General features: G+C 58.9%; 2 protein-coding genes across 5 annotated transcripts in view; both read right to left on the reverse strand.

Annotated features, from left to right (window-relative positions):
• PLCG1 (phospholipase C gamma 1) overlaps positions 1-20,904 on the reverse strand; it is a 41,327-nt gene extending 20,423 nt beyond the window's left edge. For 3 of the 4 annotated variants that reach the window (XM_040576227.1, XM_040576225.1, XM_040576226.1), the window contains exons 1-4: positions 20,612-20,899; positions 2,013-2,165; positions 821-914; positions 500-547 (exon numbers count right to left, since the gene is read on the reverse strand). In XM_040576227.1, coding sequence (XP_040432161.1) covers positions 500-547; positions 821-914; positions 2,013-2,165; positions 20,612-20,813 — 497 coding nt within the window. In that variant the 5' untranslated portion in view covers positions 20,814-20,899. Of the gene's footprint in view, positions 1-499; positions 548-820; positions 915-2,012; positions 2,166-20,611 lie in introns of all 4 variants that reach the window. The other variant, XM_040576224.1, reaches the window with a different exon arrangement.
• A 4,295-nt stretch (positions 20,905-25,199) lies between these two features.
• Positions 25,200-27,323, reverse strand: part of TOP1 (DNA topoisomerase I) — a 66,729-nt gene continuing 64,605 nt past the window's right edge. The window contains exons 20-21 of the mRNA XM_040575546.1: positions 27,010-27,159; positions 25,200-26,607 (exon numbers count right to left, since the gene is read on the reverse strand). Of these exons, the coding sequence (XP_040431480.1) occupies positions 26,505-26,607; positions 27,010-27,159 (253 nt within the window). The 3' untranslated portion in view covers positions 25,200-26,504. The remainder of the gene's footprint in view (positions 26,608-27,009; positions 27,160-27,323) is intronic.

The raw sequence follows: 27,323 nt of genomic DNA on the forward strand, positions 1-27,323 counted from the left end.
CTCTGCTCCTTCGGTGCTGCCAGCTGGGGGTGAGGGTGTTTCACAGCTACGGGGTCTCAAGGTCTTCCTGGGTCCAAATCGCTGAGAAACAGGTCAGGGAAATGAGATAATTTTTTGATATATTTTTTTTTTAATTCAGTGAAAATGAGCCAGGGAAGTACTGGAGCTTGGATTAAGCTTTCTTGGAAGTGAAAACTAAAACCCTACAGGACCCAACAGAGACCCCAGCCTTTCCTGTGGATTTTTAAGCCAGAGGTAAGTGCTTACAGCTCAAGCCCTCTCTTGCAAGCACTGCAAACCAGGGGCCTCATCCAGCACCCAAACAGAGCAGGGGCTGGGAGGGCACCATGCCGGGGGGCTTCCTGGGGGCTCTAGCAGCGCTGAATGGCTGGTTCGAGCAAGGTGGGCTTCTGTTAAACACGGGGACTCTGGCACTGGGTAGGGTGAGGCTTCTTTGTACAAACGTGTGTGCAAATGAGTGTTTTCTCTCCATTTTTACCTGTCCTCCCGGTTGCGATCCAGCGAGTAGAACTGCTTCCTAAGCCACCTGAAAGGAGAGGCATGAGGTCAGGCTCTGCCTGGCTGCAGATGCCGTAGGACGGCAGGTCAATGGGATGAAGCCCCTCATACAGGAGCACCAGGTCACTGCGGCCATGAGGGGGAAGGAGACCTCATCGCCCAGCCCAGCTGCTGCGGGCACCGCCGACCACGTGCTGCTGTACAGGTCTGACCCCAGCATGGTGCTCCAGGGTGGGAGCAGCACCGCAAGGGATGGAGAAGGGAAAATAACACAAGCACGGGACAGGGACAAGCTCCCCACCTCTCAATCTGCAGCGGGGTGGCAGCCCTTAGGGTATCTGCCACCAGCCAGTTCAGCCCCTTGATCCACATGTTGACCTCCTCCTCGGATGTGGCTGCGGAAAGAAGGAAGAGGAGAAATGGGAGGAAGGGACACAGAGGCAGGTCACCAGCCCCTCTTGAGGCTACCCCCGGTGTCTTGAATGCCTTCCTTCTTCCTTCTCCCCCTCCCAACAGCTCCCACCCCTGCAGACACTCTGGTGTGCTCCTCTCCCTGCCCAGCTCCTGCTCCCCCCCCGGGACGTATGTGGCTGGCTGGACCCCGCGCCCCTGCACTCTTCCACGCCCCTCCTGAGAGCTGGGTGTCACCTCTGTCCCCGAGGAGCAATGCCCAGGCTGGGCTGGGTGACAGGGGCCAGCAGCTCCCGGGGAAGGTTTGCCAGCTCCTCCTCAGCCTCCCCCGGCTCCTGCTGCAGCCTCCCCGAGGGCAGAAGGGCTGGCTCTGTCCCTGCGGGCTGCAGCACAAGCCAGAAGGCAGATGTGCCATGGACATTCAGGGGTCAGAATGACTGCCTGCGTCTGTGCTTGCCTACAGGGGTCTAAATGAGACCCAAGGATGAGTACTGCTAGCTGAACACGGCAGATCCACCAGCTGAACTGCAGCGAGTGATTACGAGCCTGTCTTCCATACAAGAGGAAACTCAGCAGCATGAGGCTCTGCTCTTTCAGTAGCAAAGCGTAAGGCTGGGTGCTCCAAGTCCGGCTTAAGTCACTGGACGAGATGTTTAGGAAAGCTGGGACCGAGACACCAGAGTCACCCCGTGCCGCCAGCAGCAGCCAGACACATCTCCTTGCTCAGGACTGCAGAGCAGGGACAAGCGAGCTCTTAACCCTCCATGTGCATGGCTGATGACGCTCAGCTGACGAGCACTGACATGCCAAGCTGAGATAAGAACACTACTGCAAGTTTTGAAGCAGGGTGTTCAGTTCATGTAACTTCTGGCTACACTGGGTGAATTAACTGACTTAACCAGAGCCTGGTTCAGTGCGTACCCGTCAGGGAACTGCTGTCACCTGCTTCCAAAGGCATCCCCTCAGCATGGCCAAAAAGGTATCTATGTGTCGGGGGATTTGTTCCAGCTCACCCTTGGAAGGATGCCTGGGAAGTCTGTGAAGGGCCTGCCCGCCCTGCCCAGGGGCCGCGAGTGCTTTACCTTGCAGGCTGAGGGTCTTCAGCCTGAACTCTGTGCCGTAGAGGACAACAAAGCAGTGAGACTGGTCCGCTCGGAAACATGGATCCTCCTGGTACCGGTCAAAATCGCGCGAATTCTTTCCTGGGCGAATCTCTTTGATTTCACGAATGTCCACTACGAGACAAAGGAGGAAAAATAAGAGTTCAGTGAAGAGTTGAAATTCCCAAGAAGATGAGGCTCTGTAGATCCTAAATGCCACATCAGAGTAGGAGGAAGGGCATGGATTGTGCGGCTGGACTGCCCCCTGGTATGTGGTGGCTATGGCAGGAGGGTGCCAAGCTCTCCACGGCTCAGCCCCAGCTGAGCTTCCCTGGAAAGCAAGGGTACGACGGGTGCCTGCTGAGCGCCCGCACATCCCCAGAAGCAGCCGACCTCTTGGGTACCTGCCTCTACCTCTCTCTCAGCATACTTACGAGACCATGCACACACAAGCCTGCGAGCACAGCCCCTTCATGCTGGTTCCCCAGAAAGCCTCCCCAGCCAGCCCTGTCCCTATTTGTCCCCGTGTCCCCAGGGAGGCTTCGATATTTCACCCAGGCGCTCCCCAGTCGCGAGGAGCAGAGGGCAGAGCTCTGGTTCCTGCAGGTTCCTTCGCCCGTCAGCTTCACACCCCACTCTTTCTTCCTCTGCTCAACCTACGTCTGTGAACTGCAGGGGTTTTTGCCTTTAAGAGAGTCATTTTGTTTTCTTTTTAAACGAGAGCCTTTCTGCTGGGGTGAAACCTCTGGGGGCACAGCCTTCTGCCCAGCTCAACGAAACCCTGCTTGCAGCCTCTGCGTCTTACAAACACCATGGGTTCAAGATCCACTCCTATCCAAATTCAAGTTCGATATTGAAACCTGAGTCAGTTCCTGGTTTAAACAACTCTGCGACCCCTCTTCTTCCCTTCTCCCCTTTCCCCCTAAATTATGGCTGCAGTTTCTGGCACCTTCCCCTGCCCCGACAGCTCTCCCATCTCTCGAGAGGTGATCCCCTGTCCTGCTCCAAGCAGTACCAGGACCCCTGGACCTGCCCTCATCTGCATGAGTCCCACGGGCTTTATTTTAACAAATTCCAGCTTCTCTTTGAGACCAAGGCTGCCGCAGAGTGGGCAGCACCAGCAGTGACACGGGGACAGCGCTGTCCTTTGGATATTCCCGAGGCCGCGGGGCTGGTGTCGCAGCTCAGCAGCTGTCTCCTGGAGCTCCCCCAAAGGTGGCACGTTGGGCAGCAGTGCGACAAGGAACGTGGCAGGGAGGTGAGAACCAGGCTGGGCACAGCTACGGCTTCCCCAGCGCTCAAGGAGGAGGAAAGCAGCAGCTAACTCGCCCCGGCCACCACGGCCGAGGGAAGCTGCAGCGGGGTAGAGCGTGCCAGGATCTTAAACACGAGGCGAGCCGAAGGAGATGGAGGGATGCTGGGGAGAGAGTGCCTCAGCCTCCTCCCCAGAGGAAATTCTGGGAAAGGACGCTCATTACCATCAAACAAAGAGAACACAGCAGCAGCAGCAGCAACAAAAAACCCCAAACCCAAGAATCTTTGCTTCCTGGAAAAAGAGTTTCTTAAATGCTCGGGGGAATCAAATAACAACAGTTCTGAGTCACGTTTCCAAAGCAGACGATGCTTCTGAGCAGTGTGGGATGGCGATTACTGCAAACCTGGCGTGTAATTCATCCCAATTAAACTCCACTTAGGGCAGTCACTGTGGATCGACTCGCCTTTCATTTCAATTTGCTGTAGTTTAGAGCTAGACAGAAACACGACCTGCTCAGCAGCTGCAGCAGAGGCTGGCAGCGCTGCACCGTCTCGCGGGGGAAAGGGCCTGCTCCCAGCAAACCCAACAGCAAGCCGGGAGATGTGGCCTGGTGCTGGGGAGACTTGTCCCAAACCTTGCACAAGGAGCCTGGGGAACCTTTTTAAACCACTGCTGTTGAAGCAGTCACAGCAGCAGCCTTGGATGCTTGCTATAAAACCATTTTGTGCTGGCTTGTGCACTCTACATGTGCACCAAAACATGTATAAAGAAGAGAATCCCACTGAAACCTTGTCAAGGGGTCTCTCACCCCTGGACAGGCTACACCATGCAGCACAGCGGTGTGCATCCAGACACGATCACAGCCCCCTCATTTCCTGATACAGAGAGACCCCGTTTGGCCACTGCAACCAAGGACAAGTGCACAGAGATGCAGCTCCTTGGGCTGTGAAGGGCAGCTGAACGAGCTCCCTAAAACGAGCAGGGCTCCGCCTTTCTAAGGCATCACCTGCCCTTTAGAAACTGGCTGTCTGGAGGTTCAAACATTAGCCCGCCCCGTCGTAATCCATCCACGTGCTCACAACCTTAGCGGCATGACATGTTCTTCTATCACTAGCATAAAAAATGCATCACAGCTGCGGTCTTTGCATCCATCACACGCACAGCAAAGGCTATTCCTGTTGGAGGATTTGACAAAAGCAGTGGGAAAGAGCTGGTTTTCATGGTAGGCGGTAACCACTAGCATGTGCTGTCTCTGCTATTTCGGCAGCCTCCTTCCAAGGGCCTAACCCCGCACCGTGCCGGCGCACCGCGGCGCTCTGACTCTGTCCCGCATCCGCCTCTCGCTGCAAAGTGCCCGCGGGGTTGTGAAGGTTGCGAGCTATCCTTACAGACCGCATCGCCAAAAATCCACACCAGGGAGAGCCCCCAGAGCAAACGGGGCACCCAACGAAGGCACAGGGGTGCGGGCTACTCCTGGGGTGCACCGCCGCGAGCACCATGCACGCAGAGGAGCAGGTAAAGAGCTCCAGCCCACGCGTGCCTGCAGCTGCTTGCTCATCTCTCTCATCCTCCCAAACACGCCCGCGTGCGCCGGGGAGAAGGCGGTTCAGGGTTTGGTTTCTGCAGCTCGCACCTTGCCGCGCGGCAGCACCATCATCCCCCTCCAGCCCCACTGCCTCAAGTGACTCAAACGCCTTCCCGGCCCCCTGCACCCTGGAAGGAAATGACTTCAGCAGGAGGCACAGCGAACACGGATGCCACCATCCCGAATATGCGAGGTGTCTCCACACCAGCTGTGCCCCTGCCAGGCTTAAAGCCCCCGGCACCAGCCTGGGACCAGCAGCCAGCCGGCAGTGGGGAGGGGAGGAAAGGCCGCCCCAGCTCTGCTTCAGCAGAGGGTGCAAGCCTACAAGCCACGTCTCACGTCTCCTCTTTCCCTCTGCTTGCACCGAAACCCTATCCCACACACCCCAATGCCACGCTCCCCAGCCCTCCCCACCAGCGCCAAGGCCTGGCACCCTATTCCAGACACCAAACCAACCCCAGCCCATAAATATTTCCACCTCTGCTTGCGAGGGCCACCAGTAAAACACAGACACCTCAGCAAACACCAGCCACCCTCCGGAAGGCAAACAGGAAACCCAGAGCCTGCTGCCACCTCTCTCCATGCTCTTGCGAGCTTGGGCCGCTCACTTTTCTTTTTATTGCCCCGAAGCTTGCCCTGACCACAACTGCTGTGGCAGGTGCCAGGGGCCACCGAGAAGAAGGTGGCTTCCTTGATGGCCACCATGCTCTTCTCTCTTGGGCTTCCCTCAAGGACAGACGGACGGGGAAGCTCGAGGTCCCACCGCACCGTGGGTCTGTGCTGGGAATGACCTACCAGGGATGCTGCCGAGGACTAGGGGAAGAGCATCTGGTGGGGCCACATGTGCCAGGGCGGAGGAACAAGTGCCAGATAACCCTGGATAAACCCATCAAAGAGAGGCAACCTGTCACCGGGGTGAACTACATCTCATCGCCCCACTGGTCTGCCCCAGAGCACGCTGTGGGACGGAGCAGCCGCTGCAGAAAGCGGGCGCTGGTCTTCATCCCACGTGGACAGCAGCAGGATGAGGGAGAGAAAGCCTTGACCTCCACATGCCTTTTCGAAAAGGACACGGTCGCGTTTCTGGGCCAGCAGCCTTCCCTTCCGCAGGAGCAGGTTATACCAGAAGGAAAAAGCTGGCCCCAGACCCACCCCCTGCACCACTTAGGAAAAAAAAAAAATTCCCCTCTGGTTACATGAAAGCCAGATCCACCCTTCAGCTGTTCACAACTGGAACTTCACCCAAGCCTCGCTTATAACCCGTGATGGATCGGGCATTGTAACGCGTGAGGATAAGGACACCCTGCAACAGGCTCCAAGGGTTGCAAAATCTCCACCTCCAGAGGGTTTTTGGAAAGATGTCAGACTGATTAAAAAAGAAGAAAAAAAAAACAAAAACAGGATTTAGGCGAGATTACCTTCCAGGATGGATTTGTCAGGGACAGCCTCCAAGCAAACACCCACCCACCCACCCCCCTGGCAAGCACGTCTGGGTGCAGCGTGGCTGCGTGGGGACCAACAGCGCAGGGAGAGCCGCACGCTCACTCGCACTGCAGCCTGACCTCAGCTGGCACGGGCTGATCCTGTCCTGTGGCGGCAGAGAAGCCTTTGGGCTTCCTCCTCCAGTACCAAGCCAGCAAGAAATGTCTTCATGCTTTTTGGCAGTGTACGTTGCCCTGAACACAATGATTATTTCTGGCCTTCCCATCACTCGCAGGAGGGAGGTCCGGCACGCAGGGAAAGTGAGAAGTGAGGAAGATGGAAAAAAGAAAAAAAAAAAAAGACCCGACTTGTACGTGTGTGCGGGGGCAGAAATCAGAGAAATCTATTACGTAACAGCACGGGGAATAAAATAAAGCAGTGGTATTTCCCCCTGAATACTTTGATAGGAGCCCACTGAATGTGCTGCTCGGGCTGGTGCTGGCTGCTGCAGAGGTTTGCAGCAGGAGGCTGGGCTGCCCTCGCCCTACCCGGGCTGCTTCTGGCGCGCTGTCTGCAACCGAATGCCACGCGGGGAGACGCAAAAATCCCACCGGGCTTCAGAGGAACGGTCAAGCGAGCGCTAAGTGCTTTGCTGGAGCGGGGCCAGAGCCTCCAGCACCTCGCGGTCTGGAGCCAGGCGCCGTGCCCCGCAGCAGCCAGCGAGCCCCCTTCGTCTGCGAGGCTCCGCGTGAGCCCGTCCCATGTCCACACGTGGATCCGTCCCTGCCAAAACGCAGCCACCTCAGGTGCCAGGGGTTGCATGATGCTGAAATCCTCCTGATGGTGCGTCTGCTGTGCACTGTGCTGCATCCAACAGGGATGATGCGGGCATCTTGCAGGCAGCAACGATCTGAGCCTGAACCTGACTGGACCGCAGTCGTTATTAAGGCGGCTTTTACAAAACCGTGCTGTGCCCCTGGTGAATACCAGAAGCGGGCTACAATACCTAATATCCCATCCAAAAGAAAGCGGGAACCTCACCGCATTAGAAACCTATCTCAGAGGGAAGAGCCATGCATCTCTCATTAGTACAGGTTTTCACTGTAACAGCTCAGCCTTAGCTCCACGAGCTTTCCTTAATAGACAAGACGAAACCAGGCAGTGCAACGGTGAATTAACAGTGTCTGCGCACGGAGACGCAGCGCTGGGTTTCTGCACCCTCCTCCTGGCCACGCCGCGCTGCCATCAGTGCTTCCGTGCATCAGCTCTCAGGTTTCTGGAGGAATACGATCCCACAGCATTAGCAGATGGCTGCTCCAGCCAGAGAAACAATAAACCAGCTGGGGCCTCGAATCCGACCTGATGGCTCCTTTGCGGGGCTGAGGCATTCACGGAAACCAAAAGAAAAGAAACGCCGGCACAGCAGAGCCCTATGCCCCAGCAAGTCCCCAGTCCCTTCTGTGAACCGAAAACGGATGTCCTGCCATTTTAGTGAGGCACCCGAAAACCCTTCAAAAAGCTCTCTCGCTGCCACTACTGCCCCAGGGAGGGACATGGCAGCCCTGGTGCTTGGGGGCCTGTTGGGTCCCACCACTCTTGCTTCTGCAACGCACGCGCAGGAACCTCTCCGGTCTCAGGAGAAGATGCAGGTTAAGCTATTTTCCCCTCCAGACTTGGCTCGGTTGTGCCTCAGGTTGCTCCAGCAAGTCGGTACATCTCACCCGCGACCCACAGCAGCAACCTGCAGCATTTGCTCTGAGCTCTGAAGCGGTTGCTGCGATGGCTCTGCTGCAGAGGCAGCTGCATCCACAGAGCGCCTTGGCAGGGAGGATGCTCAGAACAAACAGCTCTGATGGGACAAGAGAGTTCCCAGTCCGCTTGGATGGCTGCGAATAGCTCGAACCCGGGGCCCAGATCCTTGCTGACCGCCGCTGGAGGGACGGGGCAGAGTGCTTTGTGGGATTCCCCCCCAGCAGCAGCCCCCCCAGCAGCGCAGGCAGCACGTGGGGGCCAACAGCTGCTCTGTGGGCACTGGGGCTTCCTGCCCTCGCCTCGAGCTGCCGCTTTCTCGGCTGCACCTCAGCATCACGTGTGCTGCGGCTTCTGAGCTCTGGTTGCTCCCCCTCCCTGTGCCCAACCCCCCCCCCCAAAAAAAAATCCTTATCGTGGGCAGAGGAAGTGACAAGGAGATGCACAGGGGACTTGGAGGTGCTTTGTAGAATGGCTCAGGTTGGAAGGGACCTTAGAGATCATCTAGTTCTAACATCCTGCCGTAGGCAGGGATGCCACTCACTAGATGAGGCTGGCCAAGGCCCCATCCAGCCTGGCCTTGAACACCTCCAGGGATGGGGCATCCACAGCTTCTCTGGGCAGCTTGTGCCAGTGCCTCACCACCCTTACAGTGAAAAATTTCCTCTTAACGTTTAGTCTAAGTCTATCGTCTTTTAGTTTAAGACCATTCCCCCTTGTCCTATAAGTAAAGAGTCCTCCATCCTTTTTATAAGCCCCCTTTAAGTATTGAAAGGCTCCAATGAGGTCTCCCCAGAGCCTTCTCTTCCCCAGGCTGAATATCCCTGGCTCTCTCTCTCAGCCTTCACAGCTCTGCAGCCATGTGGTCTGGAGCAAGACACGAGGAACTGCCTGCCTGTCCTCCCTCCTGGGTGCTGTGGGCTGGAGCAGGGAGGCAAAGGCCGTGCCAGGGCATCACCCTGCCCCTACAGAGCAGCTCCCACCTCTCCCAGGCAGCCACTGCCTTGCTGCTCCACCAGCTTTGGCCTCACGCAGGCGACCTTCAAGATCTCACAAACATCCTCCTGCTGCTAGCAGCAGAGGTGGCTGGGGGCTGACAACTGCCTATCCTGCATCATCAGCACATCTCTCCAGATTACTCTCAGCTGCAAGAAGGCATGTGTTAAAAAAAACCCCAAAGCTGGTCCCCCAAGTGAGCAAAGCAGGATGCCGCTATCTCGCGATCTCTGCCCGCAGCCCAGCAGAGCGGGGATGTAAAGGCTGGCAGTTTCCACTGTGCCTGTCTCAGCCTCCTAGGGCTGGCTTCACGCTCGGGAGCTACCTCCCTGCCCTGCGGACCAGGCCACGTCCCCAGCACCGCCATATGGCCGAGCAGGGCACTACCTCTCACGCCAGGTAGCGTCCACTTCTGGCGGGGTGCTCCAGCTCCTTCCTCAGCCTCCGCTGCAGTCCCCTGGGCGGCACCTGTGGGGACAGGCCACAGGAACCTCAGCCCTCAGCACTTCCCGCTGTGCTACACACATGGCAGCATTGTGCCCATCCCTGAGCCGAGGAGGCCAAGAAACCACAGCAGCAAGTAAAGCAGGGGAGCGGACACAGCACACCAGCCCTGAGACATAGCCACTTGTTTCTGCCACAGCCCGAGCCCCTGACAAAGCACCAGGAGCCCACAGATCTGCAGGCAGCAGTTCCCCAAATACTTCCGTGCCTCATGAGCCTCTGGGACCTCGGGGTGGAGACATCCCCTCAGTGACTACTGGTGACAGCACACCCAGCCCACACCTTGTCCCTGGGCTGGCCAGCAGGGCACGCCTCAGGAAAGGCCAAGGACAGGGCAAATCTATCGGATAGCTCCCCCCAGGCGCCCTCCCACCAGCCACCATTGTGCAGTTTGAGGTTTCTCTCTGCAATTTCCTTGTCGGTCTCCAGTGGGGTGCAGGCACCCCACTTCAGGACAGCCACCACGAGCAGGGCTGGGCCCCAGGCAGCAGGACAATCCTTGCAGAACACAAACGCAGAGTCACAGCTCACGAGGCAGAACCTCCCCAGCCCGGTGCCTGGGTCAGGGACACACAGCTTGCCCCTGTTGGACATTGGTGGTGTCAGGAAGGCAGCGGCAGGGCCCTGCTCCCCTCCCGCCCATGGGGAGGAGGCAGCCGGATGGCATCCCCTGCTCCAGGGCTGCTCCTGCGTCCCCTCTTGTTTTCCACAGAAATTGTGTCCAGGGAAGCTGGGGGTGTTGTGCCAGGATCGCTGGCTGCTGCTGAAGCCAAAGCTGGGTGTCCATGGTGCTGGCCAGGCCTGCTCCCCACCACACACAAGGCCTGCACCATGAAAGCCCCCAGTCTTCTTGCACCCGCACCATGCAGGGTGTGGGAGCGTGTCCATCCCAAGCAGCAACACCAGCCAGGCTGAGCCCTGGGTTTGGCCTGCCTGGACGCTGCTTTAAAGAAACGCATCCCTTCTCCTGATAAATTACAGCCGGCGGCAGCCCTCAGTCACTGTTTGAGAGGCAGAAGCTTCCACTGACTCACATGGAAAGAGGAAGCTCCGCAGCGGTGCTGCTGGATGGCTGGCAGGGCCAGGACAGCTCCACGAGCCACCCCAAGGTGACCTTCTCCTGCCTGGTATCGAGGACTCCGTCCCCTCAGCCCTGCCCTGGCTAGCAGCGTAACGGCCTTACAGGAAGGCAATAAAAGGGGGGGAGGACGGGGGAGGCTGAAGAGCTCCTCCAGCCTCCCTCCCTCCCTGCAGAGCAGACGTGCAGTGGTAACCAGATCCGAAAGGTACCGCAGAAGACGCAGGCGGATCGATGGAGGGGAGGCACCTGACATGGCGCCGCGTCTGGGAGGCAAGGGGCCAGGCGGCATCTCCACGTCCCTCCTGGAGCCTAAAGCGATGTTTTAAGACATCCCCACGCCTCCCTCCCCCCCCACTGCCAGCACAGCCCTCAGCACCATACATGAGGGGAACAGGATGGGGCTGAGAGCACAGAGCAAGCAGGGAGGACGGGCAGGCCTCACGCTGCTCCCGGCATGGCAGGCCCAGCTGGGAGTCACGGTGGAGCTGGGTGCCCGACAGCAGCACGCTCACATTGCGGCTCTCTGGGGGGTTTTATGTTCTTGGCTCTTGTGCCCAGAGCGTCATGGCTCGCCACAAGGTAAATGGAGACAAGAGTGACCACAGGCTGTCCCCAGGACGGGGCGAGCACAGAGGTGAGAAGTGGAAACAGAAGACTTGTCACACTCACAGCAAATGCCAGCGATGCTCAGATGCCATGACTCACTTTTCAGCCATCCCACCCCTCGACGCAATTGAGTTTCCGTGACAGTAACTTCACAGCAAAGATGACTGCTGCCCGGAACACTAAATGAGCACCAACGAGGTGGCTTATTCCTGTCGCTGCAAATGCTTGAGCTCCTCAGTGCCGGAGTAAAATTGGGAAGGAGAGAATAATATAAAGATCCTGCCTGGTGCTGAGTCACTTGCGGCCACTGGAGCAGCCTGGCACCAGGGCACAGCACCATCCAAGCACCAGGCAGACATGTCCCAGGACGAGGCGCTACCTTCAGTTCACGTGGAAGAAGCAGGAGCTCTTGGTGCTGGTCTTCACGGCCTCACAGCCAGGCTCTGCTACTGCTTGTGTATTTTTAAACCCCACCTGTGAGGTATTTGGTCCCCAGCACCAGAGACCTCCTGCTCATGCACTGATCTGCACCAGGGTTAACAGCAAACCCATTTTTTTTCTCAGAAAGAGTAAACTTTCTGAGGCTTCACTGCAAGCTGAGTTGTGTCCCAGCCATAGGAGGACAAAGGAAGCCCTCCTCACCGGGGCTGGCCCTACTGATGAGCTGCTCATGGACTACCTGCCGTGGCCTGACTCGGCCCAGGGCTTTCTGAGGCTCGCCCTCAGCTCCTGTGGAGAAAGGCCATGTCGTCAGGCAGTGCCTGAGTGCTTGGCAAACAAACCCGGCCCCGCGCCTCTCCAGCAGCTGGAAGGCAGATCCATGGGGTGCAGGCAGGGTGCGGAGGGGTGAAAGTCCCCTTGGACACCCTGTGTCCGCCCCGGGACCTGGACTGGGACCCACACACTGGCTGCAAGAGCCATGATGATCAATAGAGCAGACCCTGCAGCTAGAGAGCGGAGGAAGAGGAGGGAAATAGAGCAGCACGCACGCAGCAAAGCGACCAAATAACCTGCGCCATCTTTATGACGCTCTGCAGATGCAGCGACAGCGTGACCCCGCAGACAGGGCCAGGAGGAGGAGGAGGACAACGCAGGCACAGGCAGGAGGGATGTCTTTTAATCACCACGTTACCCGGCACTTCTTGGAGTGAGTAAACAGGAAAAAGCCTCTCGAGCAGCTGCTCTACCCAGCGTCCCCGCGGGGAGCAGCCCGCCTTGATGCCTCTCCAGCACGCGCGCACTCGTGAAGGCTTCTCGGGGACAAGGAACACAGAGAAACCGCTCGCCCTGGCACGCAGGCCCAGCCTGCCCGCATCACTTCATCCAAAACCAGCCCAGGCGACCGCTGCCCTGGGCTGGCAGAGTCACAAAAGGAGTCAAAAAGGTCCGCAAAGCAGAGGGGGCACATTCCTGCCCCACGCAGGGGTCGGCAGCCAGGGCCCACTGTGGAGCAGATGCTTGCCAGGAGGGCGAGCGACCTTGGTTTCAGGCTCTGGCTGTTGTGGTCCCAGCATTGACAGTTCCTTACACGATTTGGGGAAGAGAAATGGGAAATTTGCAACATGCCCCGGGGTGAGTCAGGGGACCTGTGGCAGGGACACGACCGGACACCGGGTGCTGCAGCAGCCCAGGGGCACGGCAGCCAGGTGAGGCTGGTGGCAGAAGACAGCGTGGCAGCACCACATGCTTCACACCAGAGGATGCAAAATGATACCACGGAGAGCACGGCAGCCTGCGACAATCCAGGAATGGTTATTTAATGTGTCAAGGCAAAAAAAAAAAAAAAAAGTCACGCTCAAGAAAGTAAATGCCTTTGTAACAGTGGTGGGGGAAAAAATAGCCCAACAGGCACAGTTCTGACTTCACTGCTGCAGCGCTGCTGTCCTCCTCATCCTCGAGGCCTGCAGGCAAAGTCAGCTCAGCAAAGCATCCCCTTTGTGGGAGCCCACTTGCTGGATTGCGACCTTTGTCTGGAAAATCTTTAAAACAACAATGTGGGCTGGTTTGCCTGCACAACGCCAGGCACGCTCCTGGGCACCACATTAGCAACACGAGAAGAGATTATTGACTGAAACCTCAGACCCACAAGTTTTTGTAAATAGAAGGTACGAGCTGCAGAGGAAAGCAAGAGAAAAGTCCATTTTCGAGTCTGGATGGTTTTACGTGGCTTTCCAGCCAGCTAAACCCAGAATGCACAGCTCCAAATGGAGCTGAAAAGCCACCTGACCACACACGCAGCACGAAAAGCAATTTAAAAATCCCAGTTTTGGTGAGACTTCAGAGTGCAGGCTGTCAGCTTCGTAAAGCCCTGCTGGCCCCTCCAGACTTCACGTTGCCAGCTTCCATGAGATGCTCCATCGCTCGACCTTTTGCTTTTTAGGGGCAGAAATGACTTAACCCCAGAAGTCCTGTTTCACGCTGCAGGCTGAATTGTGCCCATCCCTGCCCCCTGCAATGCCGGCAGGGGCTGCAGCTCCATCCCAGCTGGGAGAGGGCCTCACACCACCTCGGCGTGGTGGAGCTCGGGGCTGCACTGAGGTGCCCGGAGATGGGCAGCGCCGGGAAAGGAGGGATAAAAAGCAAAGCCAGCAGGGCGAAGGCTGCCCTGTAGAAGTGCCACCCCACCCTGCAGCCTCAGGAAGGGCAGAAAATTTTCAGAAATCGAAGTTTCTAATCTGAATCAGCATCAAAAAATCTCTCTCTCAAAAAAAAAAGGGGGGGGGTGTTTCCCCTGACAAGCAGCTCTTTGTGCAACATAAAAATCCTCAAAGCACAAAACTTAAGCACTAAAACCGTTTGGAGGAAAGAAGCTTTCTCCAGCGCTGCCAAGTCCCCTTGGGAGCGGCTGTTGTCACCGTGCCCCTTTCTGATGGCTCTGGGCAGGGGGACACCTCGGCGGCAGAAGACACGGCGGGTGGGAGACGAGCAGTGGAGCGGCTGCAAGCGCACCGAAGCTGCCCCCACGCGTAGCAGGGCTCCATGGCTGTGCAGAGGATGTGTGAGATATTAGGGCGATCCTATACGTGACACCAGGAAGAGGGAGCCAGCATCAAACACGGAAATGAGCCGCCCAGCCTCCCTGGTACGAGCTTGCTCGAACAGCTGCAGGTTTCCGTGAGCATCCAGCTTTCAGATACCAAATAAGTTTCGCTGTACAGCCGCAGGTACCTGTCAAACGCAGGAACCTTTCTGCAGTACCCGCTGCCTTCATCCTGCTCCAGGCAGGCGTCGTGCCAGTTGCTCTCTCGGAGCATCCTTCCACCACCAGCTCTCCAAATTTGTCAGGCCAAGGGGAAGGGATGCGGGTGGGAGGGGGATAACTTTCCCAAAGCACTGTAAGGACTTACATTTTCATTTCACTGCTTTCCACTGCCCTTAAACCTGAGAGCACACCAGAAGAAAAAAACAAACAAAAAAACAAACAAACAAACACCTCCCCACTCATTTCACCCATTTCCTTCTATTATGTAATAAGGTTTAGCCAATGGTTTAAACTCCGGGCCACGCGTTCTTTCCTGCGATTGAAGGCCTGCACCTCCCCACCAGGGGCTGTGAGCTCCTCCTGGCCCCCTGCGCACCCACCCCTGTCCCCCCACCTCGTGCCAGCTCTCGTCCAGCCCGCAGCAGCCCAGGAAGGGGCACACAGCACGTGGCACACCCAGCCCTGTCCCCGCTGGTGGCAGCGCTGCCCTGCGGCTCCCGATGGCGCTGCTGGCTCCTTTGACCCTGAGAACACCCGGAGGAGATGCCCAGCGCTGGTGTTTGCAGCGATCCGAGTGGGATCCCACTCCGGACGCGGACACATGGATGTGCTCGAGCTCCAGCAGTCTCATGAGCTACTGTCCACCAGCTGAGCCGCTGCAGCCCTTCAGGGCAGGACACCAGGAGAAGGTTCAGCTATAGGGTGCGTGCTTGCACTCGCAGGGCTCCTGCTGTGCTCACAGCACAGTGGAGCGTTCACACGGTGGCAGCTCAGGGCAAGAAAAGCTCCCTGGGAAGCTGGTGCCTTGTCCGTGGCACCTCCTCTCCCACTCCGCATCTTCACAGCAGTGAGACGCTCACGGCTGCACTCAAGAAAGGAAGCCGAATCCGGCCCATGGACGACTGCGAGGGGATGCGTCCCTGCTCTGTGTCCCCATCACAGCGCAGCAGCGTCACTTTGGTCACCTCCCAGGGGACGCAGCAGTCTCGGAGCTCTGCAGGAGAACGTCTCAGCTGAAGAGCAGTGCCTGCGCTCCCAGGGCCACAAAACCCAGATGAAGGCTGCACCTTGGCTACAACCCGGAGGCCAAGCCCGCGCTGCCACACGCACCGCCTGGGGACAGGGACTTCAGCACCGACTCCCGCTGAGACCGCGGGCGAGCCTTTTCGCCTCCCCCTGCAATCTGCCAGATAGGCAGGAGGCCGCCTGCCCGCTCCCAGGGGCCGGTGATGGGTATTGCCGGCAGCCGCACGCCGGCGGGGTGCTCGCAGCGCCCCGATTAGATAACGGGGCCGAGCAAACGCTTTGCCAGCGCTGATAGGAGCGGCCACCCCGCGGTGCAGACCGGGAGGCTCAGGAAAAGAGCGGCGAAGGTCACCAGACGTGCTGGATGAGCGCGAGGCTCGCAGACAGGGCACGTTAACAGCCACGTAGGAAACCCTGCAACGGAGCTGCCCCTGGAGGTGGGAGCTGATGGCACCAGGAGCGCGAGGGTCTCCTCCGAGAGGCAGCTGTTCAGATGCAGCTCCTCTGGATGCTTCTCACCACGCTCAGCACCCCACTGCCTGCCCTCGGAGCGGGCTGGGAGGAGGGCTGGCCTCATCGCTTTTCCTTAAAGACGGGAGCGCTCGGGGTCCCCGGACTGGCTGCTGCTCACCCTCCCGATGCTGCACAGAACCTCCCCAGCACGTTTGCATTACTGGGTTTAAAACCCATAAAAAAGCAACACATTGCAAGGGGCCGCCTGGCAAAGGAAGGAGCCGGACGGACAGACTCCACGGGTCCATGGCAGGAGCACACAGAGCACAGGTCCCAGCCCACCGACCCAGGCTTCCCCATGCAGGTCCCACTCCGGAGCCTGCTGATTCCCCAAAGCCACTCCTGCTGGAATCCCAAGGGCTCCAAACCCCAAAGCTTATCTGGATGGCTTTTTTTTTTTTTTTTCTTTTGCTGTGCCTTGGTGGGTTAACAAAAGAGGCACGTAGCTCACAAGGACGAGGTGAGCATGAGCTGCCCTTCAGTCTCTTTGTAGTATTTGTATTTTACTGTTCCTGCCTTTTCTTTTGCACTGGCCTGGGCTCGGTGCGATGGCTTCCCTCCACCTCCACGGGACTGAGCTCATTTCACTGAAAGCAAGAATGCATCCAGGGTTTTCTCGAGGTGGTTTTTTTTTTTTTCCCCCCCTCTCTCTCCTATAAAACAAACATCTGCTCCAAATTTTCAGCTCGCTCTCTGAATTTTCTGACGTGTTTCAAGGAAAACAGATCAATTAGAAACTGGCCTATAACCCCCCAGTATGTGAAGTTATGAAGGCAGGACCCTTTTACATTAAAAAAGAATTACATAACGCAGGAAGTTTAAAAAAAAAAAATGCATAAAAGACAAAGGACTCAAGGGATTAGCTCTACTTTGCTTTGGATGATTAGCAAAAAGAATAGAAAATTAGTAGAGCTCTTCCCACCATCACAGCCAAACCCTCTGCAGAGGTGATTAGCACGAAAGCAACGCACTGATAATTCGAGCTGACTGAAACCACTTTGGATAGAAACAAATAGGAATTGAAAAAATGACAATTTTTTTTTTTTTTTTTTGCACGAACCGGGATTGCTTTTCGCCCATCGTTTTGGTTTCAAAACCGCCCAGGAGACGGAGGCCACAGCTTTATAAAGCAAGCTGCTCCCCCCGTTCCCGAGGTCTCCCCCTCCTCCCGCTCCACCAGCAGCTCCCGGCCATGCAGGGGCTCTCGGCGAAGCAGGCGGCGGGGCACGGATGGAACAGAAGAGGTTCTTCATCCCCGCGCCCAGCTGGCTGCAGCCCCGCTCTGCCTGCTGCCCGATGCCGGTCCCCGGGGGGACGCGCGTCGACGGCCGGCGCTGCCCAGCGCACAAGGTGGCTCTTTATGCAGCGTGCACAGAGCGCTACACAAGGGTCACGGAGCGAGGACGGAGGGGGCTGTGACACCAGCGAGGGTCCCCCCCCCCCGGCCCTGGCACCCTGGCCAGCAGGCAGGAGGAAGGTGACGTGGGTGAGTCTGGTGGGGACAACAAGGGCACCCGCTCGCCTGCGCCTCTGCGTGCGCATCCAGCGCTCAATAGCACCGACGGCGATGCCACCCCCGAGGCACGACCCCGAGCTCGCCGCCACTAAGAGCGTGAGACACTGCGGGCTTTGCCACGGACGCCCTGAACCTGGAAGCACCGCGCCAAGGAGCACCGAAGGGCCGTGCCCATGAGCCCTCTCCTCCCGGCACGCCACAGACTCAATCCACGTGCCCAAGGCCACCCGGGGACGAGCCCCCTGCCGCTCCTTGCCCTGCCTCCCACGCAGCGTGGGGCTTCCCGAGCTGCGGCCCCCGGTCCTGCAGCGAGGTGGGTGGTGGAGCCTGGTCCCCCGGCGCTGCCCACCAAACGCACAGCTCGTTGCTGCTAAGCCTGCCGGGGGCAGAGCACGGATCCGCCACGCTGGCGTGCTCGGGGAGACAGGCCCTGCACCGAGACACGGACCCTACACAGACGCAACCCAAGTCTGAGACCTCTGTGATACGACGCAGATGCTCTCCTGCTCCAAAACGGATAAAAAACGCAGGATCATTCCTACTTAGACAACCAACTTGCGTCCAGGGGCATCCAAAGCTCCTCTCCGTTCTCCATCCCTCAGGAAACACGGGACCATTCATTCCTGACCCACGAGCTGTGCAGTTGGTGACCTGCAGACCCCCCGGCGCTGCCCGGCGGAGATGCTGCTCCACGCCCAGGCACATCACACCTCCTGACAGCTGCCTGTTCTCCTCGGCTCACAGCTGCGCACACATGCGAGCTACGTCCCGAGCAGTACCCCCGCGGGGACCGATCCCCAATCCTCCCCGTCAGCCCCAGCCTCCTGCTCCCGGCCCGGCTTGGTGGTTGCTCCTGGCCGGAGCTCCCTGGGCTGGAAGCTTCGCCCCGGGTCAGCTCCCCAGCTGGTTCACGCCGTGGCCACGTGAACACTGCACTGGTAAAGGGTGGGATGAGCCAGGAGGGCGGTAAGCCAGCACGTTTCCCATGCCAAATGGAGCTGGGTTTTCCCAGGCATCCCTTTTCCACACAGAAACCAAATCCCATGAACCGGGGGAATTGGCCAACTGCCTGGTAACGCTGGACACCAGCAGCGTGGCACTGCCTGGCCTGCCCGCACACCGTGCCAGCCCAACAGGCACTATTTAAGCACACAACCCCTTAATTCCACCTGGAACTGCCACGCTTCCATGCAGGAAGTCCTGCAAAGGGAGCGGGGCAAGAGGAGGGGCTGGGGAACACCAGAGGAGCCCAGCCTGGGGCTGGGGAAACGGCAGCTCCGCCATAACGCCCTCTCCCACCTCGCCATGCCAAAAGGCATGCGTGCCCCGCGAGGAGCGTGCAGGGACACGGAGCCTGCGGCCACCAGGCTGACAGCTCCCCCCGGGGCAGCCCCCTGGGGACTCCCCAGGTGAAGCGAGGGACCCAGCTGGTCCGAGTTCACAACCGGCATTTTTCTTTTCGCTGGCAACCCGTGGAGTTTCATGTAACCATCTCGGTCCCTGGGACACGCTCTCTGATTTACTGATCAGCCTGTGGCCGTTGGCAGAGCACAAGAAGCCCTCATGGGCGCAGCATTACAGCCATCGTCGCTGCCCCAGCTTTGGTGCCGAAGCCAGAGCTTCACCCCGAGGTGAGGTCCCAGCCTCCCTGAGGCTCCAGCAGGTGCTGAGGTCTGCCCGCAGGAGGCCAGCGGGCACGTCGGTCCCCCCAGGGCTTGTTCCCACCACGAACCGGTGTCTTTTAAACATGCCTTAAAAATGGTGACATTTAAACGTGCCTTAAAGCCTGGGCAAATGGAGAACCTCAGGCTCCTCCCTTGCTCCCGCTGCCCTAAAGCTCCTTGGAAAACTCGGCATCACCAAAACATCAACGGGGCCCACGTCTCCTTCCAGACGTGCCTAGAGATGCTGCTGGGGAGAAGCCAGAAGGCTCCCAGGTGGGCAGGAGAACCGAAGCCCCATACTGGAAGCCCCGGCATTTCAGGGTCCTGCTACAGAGGCACAGCCGGCGCCTCCACCTCCGGCCTTCGCCGGAGGCCCCGGTAAGACTCCAAGTTTCCAACCTTGCCACTCAGGGCCAGCAGAAGACAACGACCTCCACCGCGGCCCGTGGCGAGGCCAGCACCCCATCGCCCGCGCGGGGCCACCGAACAGGGACGCTCGGGGTGGGACAGGGAGTTCCAAGAATAAAAAAATAAAACAGCGAAGCAGCAGCCAAGGAAACCCAGGCTGGAAGTTTCCTAGCGCGGGGCCTCCCTCCTCTCCCCCTTCCCACCTATCTCCGTGGTTTCACGCTCACAGCTCTTACAAATCCTTTCCCCTGCCCTGCCCGACCGCTGCTCTGCCCCTAACCCCGCACCGCCACCACCACGGCTCGCGGGGGCTGCACCGAGGCCGACACCGCCGACCCTGACCCCGCAGCATCCCGGGGCAGATGCGAGGAGGCAGGACCCACGTTACAGCACTTGGGGGTGGCTCGTGCGCCTTCTGCTTCCTCTCATCTGTTGCCCCGAGATGCGACCCCAAAAGGGCTCCAACGAGCGCTCGTGCCTCCTCTCTGTCCTTGCCACAGCCCCGAGGTGCCATCAGCAAGGGCAGGGGCGCCCGCTCCGTGCCCGTCCTTGGGGCTCAGGGCCGCAGGAGGCTGCTGGAGCCCACTGGAGGCCTTTGGGCTCCCCCCGGGCACCACCAAACCGCGGGCACCACAAGCAGCCACGGTCCCCATCATCGCGTGCTGCGCCCCGCGAGGACGCCGGGCACACAGCGGTGCTTGCTCCTTTTTTTTTTTTTTTTTAGGTTTTGATTTTTATTTTATTTCCCCCCTCCCCACCCCCCTTTTGCTTTTCCTCTCCCCACCGAGCCTCCCCCCGGGGAGCCGCAGGGAGGCGAGGGGCTGCGTGTCCCCCCCCCAGCCCACCGCCCGCAGGAAGCAGGAAAACCTCGTCCTGCCTTTCCTGCCTCGCGCCGGCTCTCCCCGGCCGGCCGGGGGGCGGCGAGGGACACCGGGGGGACACCGGGGGGCCGGGGGGGGGGCCGGAGAGGCTGCGGGATCGGGGGAGGCCGGGGCGTCGGGGGGAGGCCGAGGGGAGCCCGGGGGGTCGGGGGGAGCCCCCCTCGCTCACTCACCGGCTCCCTCGGTCTTCTCGGAGCCTCGGCTCCAGGTGACCTGCCGGGTCTCCAGCTTCACCTGGAAAGTTTTCCTCTCGGGCCGCTGCGACTTTTTGGAGTAGAAGAGGGTCATGACGGTGCCCACCTCCAGGCTGCGGCAGAGGTGAGCGGCCTCCGCCTCGCTGGGCGCCCCGGGGCCGCTGCCCGGCCCGGCCGCCATCGGCTCCCGCAGCCTCCGCCGCTGCCTCCGAACAAAGGGGAGCGGGAGCGGGAGCGCCCGCAGCGCCGCCGCCGCGCCCCGTGCCCGCCCGGCCGGCGGGGAGGAGGAGGAGGAGGAGGAGGAGGAGGAGGAGGAGGAGGAGGAGGAGGAAGGGGAGGAGGAGGAGCGAGGAGGAGGAGCGCGGAGCCTCGCGGCGCGCCCGCCCCCACGCGCGGGGGGTTGAGGCCGGGGAGCCGGGGAGGCTCCGCTCATCTGGGGAGCCCTGGGGGGAATGGGGGGGACGGGACGGGACGGGACGGGGGGACACGCGTGGGGTTAAGGGGGTCCGTGGGGTGCGCGGCACAGCCAGCGGGGGACTCTTGGGGGTGACAGGGGCACGCCGCAGCCTCCTCACGGCACTGGGGGGCCGTGGGGTGCCGCACGCCGTCGCCCCTCGGCTCAGCCCCCAGAGCTTCGTGCTCCCACCCCAGTGCCCCTCGTGCTCCGGGGGACACGGCCACCGGCGGGGGGGGGGCCCAACCTTGGGGGGGACACTCAGGGCAACGGGGGGCTGCAGGTCCCCAGACCTCCCCGCAAGCATTGCACCGGTGGCTGGACCCAAATCGGACCTTTTGGGGAACAAACTGGGGGGGGGGGGGGCAGCTGCACCTGGGGACACCGGATGAAGCAGGCGGCGGCACAGGGCTGGGGGCAGAGACCCCCCGGGCCCCCCAGGCAGCACCCCGGCCCCGCAGCCAGGCTCAGCTGGCCGGCAGATGTGCGGCTGCCAAACAGCTGCAGGAGCCGTGCGGGACCACGGCCGTGCCCCGTAGCAGGGGGAGGCCAACGGGGCCGCTCGGCGTGGGAGGCCCAGGCCGTGGCGGAGGGGACACAAAACCGGGGTTTTGCAAGGGAATAAGCGGTTGAATTCGGCAGCGTTTCGGGGTGGTTTGCTCCGTTCATGTGGTTAAAGCCTGTGATTTCCTGGGGTTTGGTGGCCGGGTGCGTCGCCCAGCCCGGCAGGCAGTGAGGGCGAGCACGGCCCCGGTGCCGGAGAGCAGCGTGGTGTGGGCAGGGGTCGGCACCGGGGGAGGTTGACGGGACGTACCCCCAGCTACACGCGTGGAGGCTTCACAGGGACATGCGTGAGCAGCCCTACAAGGTTCACAGTTGTTTAGGATCCTACCCAGTTTAGGATCCTACCCAATCCTAGGGCATTAGGAAGGCAGGAAAGGACCAACAGTGGGATAAGAGCCTGAACCTGCCCCACAATGGAGTGCGACGGCGCTGGCGAGGTGGCCAGGTGAGCCTCCAGCCCGGGGGGGGCCTCCTCCCGGCCCCCTGCTCCCCAGGGAAGCTGCTCCTTGCTGGTGGAGTGGCCCCGCTCGGGACCAGCAGGAAGCAGCCGGCTCCCAGAGCCCTTGAAATAGCCGAGCGTTACGGGCACACCCTTGTTTTTGAGGGCAAAACCTGAGCAGGGAGCGTGGCCATCGAAGAAGCAGAAAAGGTGACTGCCTTGCTCCCAAACACCTCCTGGGCTCGCTCACGGAGAGCATGGACAGATGCTGCTGGGGGAGTCCGAGCCCCCCGTGTCCCCCCCCCCGGCTCCGCAGACCTGGCTCGCGCGGGCAGGCGGTGGAGCCTTGTGATGAGGTGTCTTGGCTGGATTTTTTTCTTCTCCAAGTTTGCCTAATCGCTTTGTAGGCTTGCATAATCTTCCAGCGTCCGCGATGCTGCGTGCCGAGGAATTTCACGGTTTAATTTTGCAGCACGCAAACCCGCTTTTGTTTGCCTGCTGCCTGCCAGCATCCTTCGGCGGTGCCGGCTCCTGCTCTGGGCAGCAGCGATCACCCCCAGCAGAAACATCTGTCGGGTCCCCGGCTGTCCCAGCCCAACTCCCCGCACCGGGGTCGGGGTGCAGCGGGTCAGGCTGGGGGCGCCTTGCTTTTGGAGAAATTTCCCCTTGCACTTGCTGCAAGTCTCTCCTCACAGGCGCTGTTTGGAGAAGGGCCTCGCTCTGGGGCTGGGGAGCAAAACCCAGGGAAACAAAACCCTGGTTCACCATCCCTCTGACATGAGTGCCCCAGCACCACCACAAAACCCCGGGGACCACGCGCCGTGAGGAGGTGCCCAAGCGGTACCTGGCACCTTGCAGTCCCCAGGAGAGGTGAACCCCCCGGGGTTATTTATTTGTTCCCCATCTGTTCTGCGCTGCTGCACTTGGAAACACAGCCCCCAGGGTGGGCGAGTGAAAAACCAACCCAACAGCTGAGAAGAATCACCTGGGGAAGAGCTTTTCTGGCTCTGCAGCAATTGGAGAAAGAGTCCTGGAGCACCTTAGGGGCGGTGGTGCTGAGCTGCCCTGTCCCGGGGTGCTGGCAGCAGACACAGGGCAGCACGAGGAGGTTTCCTGCCCGCGATGGACTCAGCAGACCCACTGGGGCCATGCAGCCGGCGATGCTGGCACGGTGCCTGCTGCACGAGTGCCCCCTGTTCCCGCTCCCCCTGCCCCTGGGGTCCCGCTGCCCCTTCCAGGCTCCTCAGAACCCCGCTGGGTTATATAAAACACCCGAGGGAAAACCTGCCCCAGCCTGAGCCTGCTGCCTGAAGTGGCTGCGAGGCACACGCACTTTCTTTCACCTCCTGCCTTCACCTGGTTCCAATTTGCAGCCCGTAAGGCTCCGAGGGGGATGGGGCCGCAGCCAGCAGAGTTTTGCAGCACACGGGGTCCAGTTTAGGGGCATTTTGCCCCCTGCTCCGGTCACGTCACCGCTCGCTGCCTCGGTTTCCCTCACTGCCAAGCACAAACCGGGTCACGGGCACAGGGCTGGGGTTCCCCCGCTCCAAACCAACCTCCCTCCATCCGGCTGGGAGCCAGAGGAGCCGCACGCCTGGCCCCTACGTCTCCCAGGTGACCCCAAAAAAGCCCCCCGGTGGCACAGGGAGCAGGAGGACCACCCGTGATGCCAGGAGAGGTTTGGGCTCAGCCCCCACTGCCCACCCCAGGGCAGCACCCGGCCCAGCACTGCTGGGGGAGGCAAGCTGCCCCGAGCGGTGGCACCCCAAGGTGGGGGCACCCCGGCAGGCGAGGACTGGGTGCTCCAGGGTGGCGTTGGTGGGATGCTGAGCAGGACGCAGCAGCTTTCCCGGCCGTTTCTCCATCAACACTGAGCCACCAGGGGAGGGGAGAAGCACTTTTCCCTGCTCAGCAGCACGGGATCCGGGAGGTTCACTCGGGCAAGCTGTATAAATAGAAAGGATATTTTTACGGGCCGCATTGTTCCAGGCACGGGCAGGTTGGGAGCACAATGAGCCCTTTTCCTCGTCAGTTGGCATTTTCTCCGCTGCACCTTGGAAAGGCCCCAGAGAGTAAACGGTGCCTGCTGCCAAGCCGTGAGGCTTCGCAGCCACAACAAAGCACCTCCAAACAGCACAGCAGGGAGCTGGGGCAGGCTGGGGAGGGGCGGCAGGGCTGGGCCTGACGCTGCAGCCACCCTCGGGGGGTTTGGGAGCCCCAAAAGCGCTGCTCCAGCCTCGGGGAAGGGGCCGGGGTCTGCTCCAGGCTCGGCTCCCCGCAGGCTGCTTCCCAGCACCAGGGCTGGTGGAAGGCAGCAGAGAGCGCGCCAGGAGCTCGGATCTCACCCCATCCTGCTGCCCCACGGGGCGAGGGGTTCCCAGGCCGAGGTGAGCACAGGGCCCGAACGGCTCTGCACCAAACGAGCTCGGTAGGTCAGGCTGCTGCTGTTTCGCTGCTGTTTGCACAAAGCAAGGGAAGCACGCTGCCACGTAGGGAGCGCAGACAAGATTTGGGAACCAGGTGAGCTGAGGGACCCCTCGAAGCCCTGGCACCAACACGAGCTCCTGAACAAGCAGTGAGATCCCAGGCTGGTGGGACAGCCCGGTCAGCTCCCCGTGCCTCTAACCAAGGCTCCAAAACACGCTGACCAACCTCGGCAGCACCACAGCAGAGATGCCCACAGGGCCACCACGACTCAGCACAAGGCACTGGAGAGTTAAAGCATTGCAGCAACTGCTTCCAGCTGCCGTGGGAAGCCTCGTCCCCTCCAAAAAGCCAGCTGCAGCCAGCTGCTTCATTTTTAGATCCCTGGCATCCTTCTGAACCCACACACAACTCGTCCCTGGTGGAGACACGTCGCTTGGTCCCTCCCCACACACCTTGTCATGCGCTCAGCATCCTCCGTGCAGCCCTGGTGGGACGAGTGAGGCTCCAAGGCCTCACCGTGGAGGCAGCAGCCGCTCTACGGGGCTGCGGGGACCGGGGCTCAGCCCCATTTTTGGGACCATCCAGCGTGGCATCAGCCTGACAGCCCCCCCCAAGCTAGGGGCAGGACTGGGGACCTCGGCCCAGGGCCTGAGGTGAAAGAACACACGGACGCCAACACTCAGTTAAGTTGTAGGAATTTATTTTAAATAACCTACAGTTGATTAAAAGGGAATTCATGATAAAAATAGAAGATACTTGTTGAGGAAAGGCTGCAGGAAATGGTCTTCGCACACACACTACGCTAACAATGCCTCTAAAACTAATGATTATAGCAAAAAAAGGTTTCACATTAAAATTCTGCTTTTTAATTTTTTAAAATTTTTTTACACAATTACAAAAGAAAAAAATAAAAGCCCTAAAATCTCGATTATTTTCTTTTTTGGACCGATGCTCATTTCCCTCGAAATTTATTGACCTGTGAAACTTCTTTTTACACAATAAAATCTTTCAAGTAAAAGAGGGGAGTGGGGCTTAGAAAAAAAGGGGGGAAAAGGTAAAACAGTCTGACAAACCTAAAAAGTAGATATTCTTGAAGTGTACAGAGCGTGCTCAGAACAAAGGGTGATGGGAATGTCATTTGTTGCAGATTTCACTTGTCCTCAGATTTCACACGCATCTCCCTATCACGCGGCCCCCCCCCACCCGCTCCCTCAATCTACACGATCTTTAAGATCAAGAAAAAACAGTTTAAATATTTTAAAATAATTAAAAGAAATAAAAATTCACATTTAAAAAAAAGGAACACTCAAAAGTCAGGAGGCCGATTTCCCATCACGCTTTGCTTTGAACAAATGCGGTGGATATTTGGAATTCATGTTCCGATGCCACGACTGTTTCAAGTGACAATTTTTAAAAAAATTGGGTATTTCCATGACTGTAAGTGACAGCTGTAACAGGTGCGTTGGGTTTCTTAAATTTTTTTTTTTGTTAAATTCTGAAATGGGGCGGGAGGGGGAGGGGAAGGGCAGGGGTTAAGGAGTCCATTTTCTATTAAAATATAGAAGTTATTGCAAAACCCTAACTGTAAAAACGCACCAATATAATTGGATTTTGTATACAGTAGCTAAAGATTCCCACGCTCTCAGTGTGATGGTGAATTTGCCTGGCGGAAGGTTGACAAATCCCCCATCCACTTGCTCTGCCTCAAGAGAAAAACCACACAAACCAGACAGCTAGAATTTGGATCTCTGAAACATTTTTAAATAAGTTGTCCATAGGACAACTGGCTCAGCTCCTTTAGGATATTTCCAGGTTATGCTTTCTACAAGATGTTGGCTGTTTTATCTGATGCTCACTTGCCCCTTTCCTCCCCCTTCCCCAGCATATCCAAGGACAAGTAAGGCTCACAGTTTATCAATCTTCCTAAAAACCAGGCTACTCCCCCTTTTTTTTTTTTCCCCCATAACATTCAGCTCATTAAAAACAGGTTAAAACTCATAGTCTTCCTCTGCCATGTCGATAGCCCAGGCAAATTTCTCTCGCTGGGTTTTGTTATATATCTTCTCTATAGGAATTCCCCACTTCTTACACCTGCAGAAGAGGAGATGCCGTTAGAGTGAGCACAACACAGGCCCCCAGCCCCTCGTGGTGCAGCAGAGCTGCTCTGCTTCCCCCAGCACCTTCCAAGCTCTGCTTCGCTGCGAGACAAACCGCCCAGCTGAGCAGGAGCAGCCTCCCAGCAGCACACCCTGCAGGTTCTCTGACCCACCACCTCCCAGTGCAGTGCTGGCAGTGGCTGGCACATGACATCTGCCTCAAGAGATTCGTTTAAAGCTTCCCCAAACCATTTTAACATGTAAGGGAAGGCCAGAGAGGTCTGTCTCTCTGTGCACAGGGGCACTGCTCTCAGCCACAGCCCTTGTCTACTACCTGCGGGACTGCACACAGGGGAAGGCGCAGTTCCCTCCAGCACAGCCCAGGGCAGATGCTTACCAAGCAACAGAGATCCTGGGATCCAGATAGTTGAGTTTGGAGGTGCCCAAGGCAATCTGCTTGTTCTCCTCCCTATCTGTAGCCTGAACCTCCAGCTTCATCAGCTGCTCCTCGATCCTCTGCACTGCTTTCTTCTTGCTCTCCACTGTCCTGGGGTGAGGGAGGAAAAATATTTAATGCCTGATGCCCTACTGGGCTTGAGACAGCAGCACTGCAGGAAGGCAAAGGGACTCTGCTCAAGATAAGCAATGCCACCAGCCTCAAAAGGCAGTTGTGTCAGCACAGATAATGACACAAAACAATCAGCACATGCA

Source organism: Cygnus olor, chromosome 16 (genome assembly GCF_009769625.2).
Source record: "Cygnus olor isolate bCygOlo1 chromosome 16, bCygOlo1.pri.v2, whole genome shotgun sequence".
In the NCBI taxonomy this organism is placed as follows: domain Eukaryota; kingdom Metazoa; phylum Chordata; class Aves; order Anseriformes; family Anatidae; genus Cygnus; species Cygnus olor.